This window comes from Bactrocera oleae, chromosome 3 (assembly GCF_042242935.1).
Source record: "Bactrocera oleae isolate idBacOlea1 chromosome 3, idBacOlea1, whole genome shotgun sequence".
NCBI classification, from domain to species: Eukaryota; Metazoa; Arthropoda; class Insecta; order Diptera; family Tephritidae; genus Bactrocera; species Bactrocera oleae.
In genome coordinates, this window is record NC_091537.1 from 75,169,579 (window position 1) to 75,183,523 (window position 13,945).

The following is a 13,945-nucleotide window of genomic DNA, read 5'->3' on the forward strand; positions in this document are numbered from 1 at the left end:
AAATATCATAACAAAATAAGAAAGTATACCTGTGTTATTTATATGGGAAATTTTGAATCACAACGCGCCACCGGTTACTACTAACATTAAGAGCTCAACATTTTTTTGTCAATTCGAATTTTCACGGTATCTAAGAAAAATATTAATTTTTTGTTGGCCCAGCCTAATAAAAGGAAAGTTTGCTTGCGATAAGTTATACCTTTAAAAGTCGCATATTAAAATTTTAAATCTTCATCTCAAATAGCTTTTGAGTTACAACCTTCGAAAATGTAAACGCTGAGTTCAGCTGAAACAGTTTATTTTCAAACGCCCTTTTTGTCAGAACCACATTTTTCAAATAAGCTGCAGTGATTAGTCGGAACCAAATGACTCGCTTACTATTAGTAATTATACAATGACCTATCAATTTGTGAACAGATCAAAAATAGAATTATGGCCAGCCAAAAATGACTAAAATTCAAACGCCACCGACAGGCAACCTATCGAATAGAAGCGAGAGGATATAATTTTTCATTATGACAAATCTCAGGTTTATGTTGCAAGACTGGTTAAAAACTATTTGAAAAACCGCAGCTGGGAAGGTTTGCCTCACGCGCCTTATAGCTCAGAACTGACATTTATTTGCTCCTGTCGAAACAGAACGCCCTCACTGGAATGCGGTTCACTTCAGAACATGATATCAAAATTTGGCTTTATTCATTCTTGGCCACCAGCGTAGTGCTTTTGAAATGAAATCCACAAATTGCCAGAAAGATAGAAAAATTGTATAGCTTTAGATAGGAAATACTCTCAATAATACTAATGTTTTTCTTAAATAAATGATCAAATTTTGAGAAAAAAACAACGGTCTGACTAAGCTTCTCAGCTTTTTTATTGCATATTTGCTAGTTTTTCGAACAGAATTAATTTTTCTTAATACACATGTAAGAAGCTCTTGAAAATGGGGATGTTTCAGCAAATCAGTGATGAATCTCACCAATTAACTTAACAAATTTTCAAGGCTAAGAGTCGAGAGAATTTGTCGAAGGAATTTATCCGTCAACTTAAATTACACTAGTTTATATTAAATTTGCGTTTGTGATGTTAGAGGCGGTTTTTTGCTAATTTTGGGTTGCAAGAATAAAAATGATAGTAAAAATTTCCTAACACTTAAGATTTTTTGTATTGTAATCAAGCGGTGTACAGGTCAAACCACCACCATTTACTAAAATGACAAAAATAACTGTACGTAATGGAAAATTTTTGAACCCAAATTCGTAATCAGGACACCTCAAATACCGCCACAGACCTCAATTGTTGAGTAGTGTTATTAATTATATTATTTTATTTTAATAAGCGAAATCTGTTGCTAATGCCCCTTATTATTTCGAAGCGCTAGATATGAAATTATCTAAATTTACTTATTGTTCCTAAGTACTTATTTTGATAATTCAATAGACTATTTCACAATATTCACATTATTATCAGTATTTACGGACGGACAATTAAGGTCCTAAAACTCGCTTTGTAGTCAGCGGATAGTACAGAACAAAAAGCACAATGAGCTTGGCTTTAATAGCTTAACGGCTTTTAACTAAGCAACTGAGTGGGAAGATTTCCTGTTCTGTAAATAGAGGTATTAATTGTAATATCATTTCTATAGAAAGATAATTTCGGGAACAACTCAGATAACATATACCCAGTCTATTGAACTTAGGTAAAGCAAGAATAAAATCAGTAAAAACTTTGCGAAATCTATGAGTTAGTAAAACTATATAATACCATGTTCCGACCGACACTTGATCACGAGATTTAAACTGTTGAGTAGATTATCTCATTAATCTCCTAGATTTAGCAAGATTTCGTCACACAAAAATGACACGTGTTAATCTCTTTACCGAGGAAGTCATAGACTCATATAGCTTTATTACTAATTTTACTTCCCGTCAGCGAAAATTATACTAAAATCATTGCATTAATTTTTATTTCCACAAAAATTTTAATAATACATTATTTGGAGTAAGGTCAGCCGAACGTTTCCAAATCCTGAATATCAGTTATATGGGGGCTAAGGCAGGTTTCCCCCGATTTTATACATTTCAGACACAAAAAAAATTTAGATATCAGAAAAGCATTTTCCCCGATTTTCAATTATGTATATTACAGATTGACCGATATTTGCGATTCGCCAATGATCACGTGTACAAAGTTTCATTAAGAAATCTCAATTTATATCCAAGTTACCGCTGGCACGGACGGACGGACAGACGGATTTCGACTCGTCTCATCATTCTGATCCTTTATATACCTATATATATATATTATAACTACTGTATATCTAACTCAATTATTTTTAGTTGATAAAAACAACCGTTAAGTGAATATAACTATTATATTCTGTAGCAACATGTTGCAAGAGTATAAAAAAGTAGAGTAATGTGGATTGCGGCTGCCAAAGCCGATCTAATAGAATTGTCGCGTGAAAAATGCCACAGCTACGATCAGCTGGTCAAAAACAGCAGTTTTATAGATCTCCAACATCAGTTAGGACAGCATAGATAAGCAAACAGATTGAATGTAGTCTAATCACTTCAAATTTTTAGTGGGAACACAGGAAAAAGCTTTCTTCCGGCAATGTGGACCGGCTGAGCTCAGCTGTAATGCGTCAAACTATATATTCTAATACGAGCATTATATATATGCATTTGTATCAAGTTTTGACAGGCATAAAGGCAGTATACAGAAAAAAAAACCAGGCAGATAATTTTCGCTACCCAAAGTTTTTGTATTTTTTAGAGCTTATCCACTAGCAGTTATAGAATAATAATCAAAGAAAATACGTTCCGCAGTATGTTTTGCCGAACTACAATACAAAGAGTTCAACAAATCGTCTAAATTTTTCTCGAAGTCATGTTATATACTGTGAACTTATAGAATAAGTACTTCTGATATCAGCGATATGTTAGATTTTGGACCCTACCAGTCTATAAAGAAGCAAAACTTGTCGAATTTGGCATGCGCACAATCCCGAGTAACTCTCCAGATTTTTTTTAAGGAAGCAAAGGAAAGAATTCTCAGCATATGTTTTTTTCAATTCAAGATAAGGTAAACACTCAACTTTTAAAACCCCAACGTGTTTTGAAAGGCAAGTGTAACAACCTTAGAGCACATAAAGTTATATGTATATATATATCTATTGCAGCCATTTAGCAAAAGTATTCATGACCTAATTATATCAAGAGGTTGACTACGTGAAAGTAATTTTTGTGTGGACATGTCAAGTCAATGTTCTCAGCTGACAAACCAGCTACGATTGTTCTAGTTGGACACCAATATTAAGCGCGATAAAAGATCGCTTAAACTACTGTTGCTAGACTAAACCAACGGGGTTGTCTTAAAAAGACGCATTCGCCGTATCAACATGGCCGAGACTAAATTTTCTTTACCATACTTAAATACAGGTTCTATATCTCCACAAACACCATTTATATGGAATAATTTTTTAATTCGATTCATCAAGCAATTTACATTTTTCAATAAAGTCAATTGGTTTTGCATATCTTCTAGTTTTTCTTCTTAGCAACGCATCCCCAGCCCTGGAAGCGCCCATTCGCATTTACTTCCACATAGATTTTTGTATGGACTGCACCAACATTCCCAATTTTATTATGAATAATGCTGTCGCATATAATTATTTTCGTTGTGTGCTTTTAGGCGCTATCGCCGTTAGGCTTGCTGCTCATTTTGTTTTTTGCACTCGTTGATTATGATTATGGCCTCATTTTAAATATTATCAAATGATTATCATTATTATATTGCGGCAAACGTACAACAATAACAATATAAGCTACAACAACAATGTGGCAAATATGCTCAAGCGCCTAATTAAAAAAAAAAAACAACAATTACGACACTTATTGAAATTGTTAGCAATCAGCAGTTAAATGTCATTTTGTTATTTAACACAAACAAATTCTGTTTTGACGCTAACAGTTTCAACAATTATGCAAATGTGGCAGCAGATTCTCGTTGGGAATTTGTGCACGCATTGACGTAATTTATAATCAAGCGCTTATGTTTGCACTATTTTAACCCTTGAGTGGACAAGTTTTGTGAATATGCATATGCCCTTATTGTTCTCATGCAGATATATATACATATATTTAATTTTTTGATATGTTTGTTGCTTTATGTGTGCATGCAATAAGCGGTGCTGTGTAGTAACATAGCTTAATTTATTCAATTTCAATATTTTAACAGTTTATCAATATTAATAACTGCATGAATCATCCGGAAATTAGTTTGCAGTGAGAGCATATATATATATATTGATTAAATTGATGATTTGTTATATGCAATTAGTAGAAAACAGCCTTCGAGCCGTTAGTTGAAAATATTGTGCAACATTGGAAGTTATTTGGCAGTCAAGTGGATTTTTACTTTCCGGTCCTCCAAGTTATTTGAACACATTGCTTAGGATTTTTATACTCTGGCTCATGTTGGACAGATATAATAGTCTTGTTCACCTAACGGATGTTTGGAATATCGAAAATAATAGAGACCGATATAGAGTTATATATGTATATTATTTTATAAAGCCAACTGAATTTTTACTCAAGTTATCGCTTTTACAGTCGGACAGACAGACATCTGAAATTTAACTCGTCTCATCATCCTGTATATCAACTGTGAAAGCGATAACGTGAGTAAAAATTCAGTTATCTTAATAAAACTTAGTACACGTGTCCCGTACATTGAGGAGCCACTTATTGTAAAGGCCCACAACACGCCGTTAAGTGAAAAGAGTCATTTTAATATAATTAAGCCACAAATCATGCTACTAAAACTTTGGTGCGGAAGATTGCAGTGGTAAAGGGAAAAGTAGGCCTCCGTAACGATAACTCTTTATTCGACACAACTTTCTATGCAGCGCGCAACTTTTTTAACAGTTGAAACATAAATAACTTTAATAAAAATAAGGCAATTCTAGAGAATACGGTGTATGAGAGAAAAGCTCGTAGTCTAATTTGTTCAATTTTGCAGTGGCGGAATAGAACTTTTTTCTTCAGCAAATTCATCATAGTGAAGTTCTGCGACCGTTTTGCCCTTTCCCTAGTGGTCGAGGTCGATCATACTATCTGAATCTAAGAAAAGAGCCATCACTTTTCCGGCCAATAGGTGAATAATGCCTTCTTTGGAGCAGGGTCGCCAGAGGAAGTGCTTTATTTCTATGTTTCGCAGAGAGTACTTTTGATTGCGTTTAAACATCGTCTGATACTGCTGGGAAGTGGTCTCAGGGTTTTGTTTCTCTCCGGGGTGAAAAAACGAGGTATTCAGCATGCCATCAGCTTACGAAAATCCAATATTTCAGGGAAGTCTTTTCAGAAGCCTACTGTCTTAGCTATCTTGCGCACCTACCAATACGAGAATGTAGACGGTATCTTTAACTGTAACATTTTTGTGAGCTCATTAAAACTTGTAAAACCAATAAACCTTCGATTCCGATTCGCCTGAAATTTTGACAATACCCATCAATATTTATACGTACCTCCCTCGTGGATTTAATAGACATATTCAACTCTTTGAGCTACTATATATGAGCTAAACTTAGTTAAAATATTTTCTTTTCATTCATTAAGCTCTCTTTATATTTCCAACCACATCCTTTCCATTCATTTGTAATGCCAAATTTCTTAGAGTATTATGGAACATGTCTGCCAAATGAGGATACTCTCATCTCTAGTGTGTATCTTCCAACTTGAGTTAGTAGCCTATGTTGGAAATATAGAAACTTGTGAGTTTCGCCGATCCTAATCCAGGATCATTGACATTATTAGCAACTATTGTACAACCACTTCCAATATAATGACTTGTTCTCTGGGCGCATTAGGCTCTTTACCAATAACGACGTGAGTCGCAGACTAAGCGACCATATATATTGAGTTCAAATTTTTTTTAGACAGGTGCTTTATCCTAGTCATTTAGTACGTAATCAGATTCCTAGCCAACGCTATGACTATTTGTTTCATCATCTGTTCACTTTTCAACCATTTTGCTTCTTCGTATTTCGTACGCACAGTTTGTGTTGATAATGAATAAGTACGCCTATCCCCATATGTGTAACAAAAGACATCTTTTTTAAAATCTCAAGTGCCGAGAGATAAGCAACATATAATATATTGAAAAAATATTACTCAAGGGTCCAAAAGGAAGCTTCAGAGACCCTACCTTTTGTCATCGGAATAAGGTTCGTGTAGAACGATCGTAGATGGACGTAATCGGACCGCCGTCACGCCCACAAAACGTTATTAAACAATAACTTATAAAGTGCCATAACTATGTATTGAATAAAGGTATTAAACTATAATTTGGCACAAGGGTTCGCAGTAGAAAAGCGCACCTGTGGCGTCAAAATTTTGAAGAAATGGGTATATCTTAGACTACTAAGAAGATTAATGCACATATGTATCTCGTAAACCACTTAAGGTTGGTTTTATTAACAACTAATAAAAGTGTGTTAAATCAATAACTAAATGCGCCAGAGACATTGAAGTATAAATTCAGGATGGTACAAGAGGGCTTTATAGGAGCAGGTACCAAATTTGGATAATGGGCGTGGCACCGCCCATATTTAAGTGAAAACCCACATACCTGGACCTACTCCACCGATATCGTTAAAATTTGGTACTTAATATTATCTTGACATTGCTATGATCCCGTGCTAAATGCGCCAGAGACATTGAAGTATAAATTCAGGATGGTACAAGAGGGCTTTATAGGAGCAGGTACCAAATTTGGATAATGGGCGTGGCACCGCCCATATTTAAGTGAAAACCCACATACCTGGACCTACTCCACCGATATCGTTAAAATTTGGTACTTAATATTATCTTGACATTGCTATGATCCCGTGCGAAAAAGCGATTTGAGGTATGCAATCGTAAGGTAAAAAAATTGTCAAAATCGGTTCATAACTGTGCAAGCCTTCATATACCATATATACCATATGTTTATATCTATATTTTTATAAAATTTCTTGAAAACCAGAATACGTTTTCCTAAAAATTATACAATTATATTATTCCTAATATAATTAATTCCAATCCTTTGGTAGACGTTTTTCGCATCAACTCAATAAATTAAATTTAGTATGTTATGTTTATATCACATATGTATATCTCATTTGAAGATGATTTTTATATAAGTTTTGCTGGTGGGCAGTAAAATATAGTTATTAAGCTTAGTAAGTCTATGATCTTAAAGATAAGTTAATATGATACCAAATTTGATTGTAATCCATGTACCCGAACTTATATGTACGAACGATGTTATTAAACAGTAAATTTGACACAAACAGAATTCGCTTCGAAACTTAGTGTCAAAAATATGAAAATCTATTAAAAAGGTTTAAATATTCGTTCAGCATATATACCTACAGTATGACGGTATCAAATTACATTCCACTGACATAATGCGAAAATAATACCTGCCATTAAATATCTTCAAGGCTGTCTCTTAGAAGGCACAAGTAATGTACTAAAATTTACGGGAATTTTTTTGGAGAACAAATTGCATGTGTGCTGCCAGCAACAGCTCACGAATGACATGCCATATTTGACATGCGACAGTTAAAAAATTTTCCATACTCGCGTTTTTTGTTTTTTTACCTAGATATCACATATTAATGAATAAAAATGTCTCCAACAACAAAAAGGTAGAAATTTCAGCGAAAATAAAGCTGCAATAAACATAGTAGGGAAAGACATAAAATATGCCAAATGCGCTGGCAGTTTTCGCAGCAACGAAAATATGAAGACTTTGCGCATATGAGTAACTGTAACTTTGTCCTACAGTTATGCACAATAATTATTTGTTTGTTCAATAAAAGAAACGCAAACGTAAAAATTAATCAAAAGCTCATTTTCATGTGTGTGGCGGGTAGAAAAAACAACAACTGCAAAGAGAAATAGTAATATGGAGCGACAATAAACAAAAGACACAAAATCACTTGTATGCATACTTTCAGGCGCTAAAACAAACTTAAGCTTATAGTGAAACAAAATACAGTCGCATGTGCGCATTAAGTTGCACGAACGAAAGAAAATTCGAAGGAACGAGAATGTCACACTGCGCTGCTGTTACTCGTTACTCACACACACACACACACTGACAAATAAACTTATAACAGGCACATAAGCATTTTTCTACAAACTTTTTCACATACACACATTTTTTGAGTTATTAAAAGTTTCTGACCTTATTTGGCAGGTGTACACATGTGTTTTACCGCTTACACACAAACATACATAGCTTACATATATATATATATTTATATATTTTATATAACTGCAAAGAAATGTATATAAAGCAGCTTATAGAAATAACAGTTAAGCGGAAAGGAAAGTAGAAATTTTGTTAAAGAAAATTATACGTTTGCGTGCAGTTAAAAGTACACACACTTATACACATATACAAGTATGTATGAATCTGAAATTCTGACAATGGATCAGTCGCTTTTTGGCAGGGCTGGTGTGTAAATGTATGTCAGTACTGCCATACTTGTATATGTCATTCTCATGAAATCCGCAGTTGACAAAAGCAATATTGTGAAAATGTGACAAATATGCTCACATTACTCGGATGATGAAACAAACTACAGTAACTGCAACTCCAACTACAGCTATTGCCACTACCTTTTTAGAATGGAAACTGTTCGAAAATCGGTTATAAATATAACAAATCATTTTTTGTCATGGAGAAGTACCTGGAATATAAAAAGTCGGCGAAATCCTTTGACACCATATTAATTGACGAAACGTTCCTACACGCATTTGATCTTCATTTGTGCCATCGAAAATATTAGCATACGATGGTAAGAGGATTCAATATGATCAGATTAACGACACAAATTAATTTCGAAAAACCTGTTTGTACATGGAGTGCCGTGACGTAGTTCATGAGAAGTAGTCATACTTAAGCATGCCAGCTCTTGAAGCGAATTTCAATGGGTTCTGTGGTCTCACTAGCGACACCTCTTCTTGTGTCTGTTACCGTTCATTGCTTCCTTGCTATGTAGTACAGTACATTTGCGCAAGAGATTCCCCATTGTTTACCTGATGCCTTGATCTTGAAAATTCCGGCAATAATCTCGATCTGTCAGCCCCATTCTGCAGGTGTGTGCCGCCATCAATGAGTATTCCAATCATATTCCCACAGTCTTTTCTATCAAGAGTGAGCAAGAATTTTGATAAAGACAATGCATGGCAATCTCGTCCATGAACTCATTGCTATCGATGCCTTTATGACCTGACTCTAGAGCGGCAGAACTACCGATAGTCAGACCACTCGATAAAAAAAACTCGCTTAAAAAAATACTATCGATAGTATCGCTAATTTTTCCCCTTGAAATCAACTTACTTTTCGCTGGTGCAAATTAAGAGGCCTTGGCTTTATACACTTCATTTTTATGAAATAATCCTTGGATTTATTAATATAAAACAAAACACGAACAATAACGATAAACACAAAATAATTAATAAAGTTCCAATTTTCATCTTACTATATGAACTGCTCTAAGAGTTGACGAGTTATAAAAAGGTACATTTGGTATACACTAATGTATGTATTTATTCTTCAAATACGTTGTGGTAAAGTTTTTTATTTCTTAATAATTCACTTGATTTCGTTTAAAAATAGTAATTTGTTGACGTTTTTAGTCTTTAGCGCTGTTCTTCTATCAGATATTAGCAATCCAGCCTAGCTTTATATTCTCTCCGACCCTGCAAAATTCAAATTAATTAACGTGATATTCATTTATACGCACTACGCATACATACTAATGCCACAGAATGTCTAACAACGCAATCAGAGATTTCTGTTAAAGTTTCTCTGAGTTTATTAAGGCCCAATTGACAATTATAACCAAAAATATTGTGTACGTGTAATTGTTCATCCCTTTCTTACGCATTGGGCTTATGAGCTACACGGTGTGTATGAGTTAGTTTCCACGTTATCTCCTTCAATCCATTGGAGTTTCCGTAACCGGGGTCTACATTTGTTATTACTAGACTATAATTACGTCGTTTTATTATGGAAAATTTTTCAATGTTATGAAAGTTGCTGGCAAGCCTCGTTAAAGCATAAGCCATCGGTAGTTAAAATAAACTATCGATAGTGAGACGAAAATAAAACTATCGATACTATCGATAGTCTCATCGACTTTCTTGCAGTGAAGCCGTATTTTCCTGCGGACACTCTCCACTGCTGCCTTACTTCCCAAGTTACTTCTGGCCGATATGCGATACAACTTACTGCTTTTATTGCTGGTGAGCTGACTATGAAGATACTAACTCTGGAGTTGCCTGCTGATGCATCAGAGGATAACTCCTTGGCTTTCCCAATGGCAAAGGTAACTGCTTGAAATGAGCTGCATTGGTCCAGGATGCTTAAACGACTGCCTTTCGACTAACTCTGGACAGTATATCTCTGCACCGACTCCGTCTTTAATTTTTGTGCCATCTTTTACGCCAACCATATTTTTCTATGTTTACACTGAACCTTCTTTCCTAATTGAAAAGTGGGATCATGTAGTCGGCTCTTGCCAAACCGTCATTACCCAATGAACTATGCCTGAAGGCCCGCCGCCGATTTTGCCGAGTTCTATAGATGGCAGGTTTAATACTAGTTCACAAGCCTCCGTTGAAATGGTTCATAGAATTCCCGTTATGCTCAGCGCAGCGAGCATTTCAACCCTCTTCATTGGCTTCCGGTCGAAAGATTTCCGTTCGCCTGTCCACCATACTACTGCACCGCAGATCAGAATTAATATTAAAATTGCTGTGTAGAACCAGCGCATGAGAGAAGCAGAAACCCCCAAGTTTTGTATGCATATAAGGCATTGACCAAGGCCAAGACAACGCCAAAGCATTTGTTGCGGTCCGTGAGAGGGAGTTGTGTCTTATTTATCGAAGGGAGCCTGCATGGAGGGATTTGTGTTTTCTTGTGTACGGAATCAACCCCAACCCGCTAAGGAAGTTGAGAGTGGTGGTCATATAGCTGCTAATAGTGTGAAAACATCTGTCCCGTTAAATTGGCAATGTCGTCTGCATATTCCTCTATCTAAGGGGCTTTGCCGTCTATGTTCCTTGATAGTTTATTCACCACTAATGTCTATAAGAGCGGAGTGCCTCTACAGACTTCCTTGGTTATTCTAGCGTCGTTACATCCTGCTCTTATTCTTCTAGAGATCAAGAAGCTGTCGATCTAATGTTGTTTAGCAGGATTAACACCTATTGACTAAAAACTATTCACAATAGATACTGTAGAAACGTATGTACAACTAAATCTGAACCAACAGCCAACGGTTTAAATCCAATGAAAACTTTTTGCTAGTTCCTGTTAGCCAAATTTTTTGATATAACGAACAAAAAAAATTTTATTGTATGAAGTTCTTTATGTTAGTTTTTATTGCTCAGTTTGTATGGCAGTTATATGATCTAGTGGCTCAATTTTCATGAAGATATCTCTTCTCTTATACAAGCTAAGGTAACATCAGCTGTTGGCGTTTTTGAAATGTTGCAGTGAACTACTCTGAGTAACTGGAGCTAAAAATTGTATCAAGCGCAGAGGCTGAGTAAAATCACAAATATTGAAAGGATGACAGAATTTTATTAGAACGTTCACATATATGGTTCAGAAAAATGAAATTTGAATTATTAAATTTTAATACGATTCCTTCTGGTAGAGGCAAAGGAGAAAAGTTTTCTCTATTCTCTCTATCGAGTTTCGGTAGAAAAATTTAATACAGAATAAATAGGTTTCAATAAAATCGAAGAGTCGGAAGTTTTCTTACGCGGTAGTGATCACTGGTAGTGATCTTGATCTTAGATTTTCACGGCACCAGTGCTGCTTCCATATAAACATACATATGTATGTCCGTATTTAATCTTATTGTTTTTCCTGGCCGATGTAAGACGTACTATAACTTTGAATTTTTCAAGAAAATTTTTTAAATACTTTTTTAAGCAATTTTCCTAAGCACTAGTTTTAAATCATTTCATTTTCTTCTTGCTCGAAATTCTTCTTCCATCAACGAAATTTCATTAAATTTTATATGCCGTATAAGTGACTGTATGTGAGTAACTTTCTCACTTGAGTATGTGCCTTTTTTGTTTGAAATTCGCGCCAAGTCCACTATCATCGCTCAGCTTAAAGTGCTGCTTCTCTTGTAGCAAGTAATTAAATTTATTTTTATTTCTATCACTTTAAGCGGCGAACACATTCGTAATTTCTAACCCTTGCTGAATGAAAGCGCCAATAAAATCAAATTTTTATATTTTCCTTTCTGCTGTTCTCTCTCTCTCTTTGCAGATACCTCGCGTGCTGGCGACAAATACGAGACAACCTCAACGGTTAGTGGTTACACGAAATACATGAAATTAAAAATACGCTCTGTGGGTCCCAACGATTTCGGTACTTATCGATGCGTCGCTAAAAATTCATTGGGCGAAACGGATGGCAACATTAAACTTGATGGTAGGTGGAATCACTACGAGCCGCGTACAAACGCATTTGCAATACCAACTATTCCGCTAAGCGAACTCACACACACCTATACAGATACACATATACAGAGAAACACACATACATATACATGAGTGCTTGCAATTAGAATTCATAGCTTAGCTGGCGCTATAAACGGGCGGTGGACGCTTGAAATGAGCGGTGCTTTGAAATGGAAAGTAAAACAGCGATGTGGATTGCAAAAGACAAAGCAAGAATAACCAGCAAAGTGAAATGATACCAAAATAAATGTTGCGTAAAACTGCAATGGTGGTAGTGTTTATTTCAAATTAACAAAAAAAAAAAAGTGGCGTAACGCGCATAAAACTCATTGAAATTTCGAAATTTACGAAATGCTGTGGAATTTTCATTGAAGCGCGTATTGCGACAAAAAAAACAGACAAAGCAAATATTTGAAGCCCTTCATTATTGCACACGTTTGGCTTGAAGTTAACTTGTTATTTTAAAGCGCTTTAAATTTCTATTGATTGAGCAAAAGGAAACTGAAATTAATCGCTTATTTTTATTTCAATACATTTTAAATTATATGCCTGAAACTCTATGTTTTCATTTAACTTTTTGCCTTTTACAGAAATGCCCACACCCACAACTGCAATTATATCAGAGAATTCTGCCTGGAATCGGAGTTTTGGTAAGTCGCTTCAACGCAAAGTATATGCATTCTCACTTTTGGGGTTTCGCAAAAAAAAAAAAAAATTATATTAATAATCGGAATTACACATTCATTTTTTATTCATCCATTATCTTTTCGCTGTTTTACATAAATAACACCATAAGGTTAGACGAATCGAACAAACAAGTAGTATATTCACATTTGACATAGACTCAAAGAACAGTTAGAATATCAAGTAGTTACAAGTTATAACGAATCAAAGAGCAATACAGCACTTTTTTGACATTGAAATATACTTGCTTGTATTAAACTATATAATTTTTCTGATTCTGACAGGCAGCGTTCTGAAATTGAAAATTTAGAAGAAGAAGAATTATCAAAAGTAAAGGCGGATACTTTAATGTGATAAAGTGACAAAGAACTTTTTAATTTTATTATTTTTATAATAAAAACTTAATAACTATAAGTTAATAGTTTAAGTTTTAAAATTTTTACCAAACCCAATTATTTTTATGTCGACTATTTTGCTATTCCAAGAAACCAAACTAAGGTAAGCTAGCTTAGATTAAGTAAAGACATTACTAGTTAGGGATTACAGCTATAGTGACAATTAGGATTACATATTATGTGTACAAATTACCGTTTTCGTCACCTAAACATGTGTTTATATTTTTAAGACGATTCATAATGTATCGGTGTATTTTTATGAGTCGTTTTATATAGAGATATACTCTCAGAGATTTGCCAATGCCGAACTTTGGCATAATGAAT

General features: G+C 34.8%; 1 protein-coding gene across 1 annotated transcript in view; it reads left to right on the forward strand.

Annotated features, from left to right (window-relative positions):
- DIP-kappa (Dpr-interacting protein kappa) overlaps positions 1–13,945 on the forward strand; it is a 173,175-nt gene that overhangs the window by 124,194 nt on the left and 35,036 nt on the right. Inside the window, exons 8-9 of the mRNA XM_070106893.1 lie at positions 12,349–12,513; positions 13,133–13,192. Of these exons, the coding sequence (XP_069962994.1) occupies positions 12,349–12,513; positions 13,133–13,192 (225 nt within the window). The remainder of the gene's footprint in view (positions 1–12,348; positions 12,514–13,132; positions 13,193–13,945) is intronic.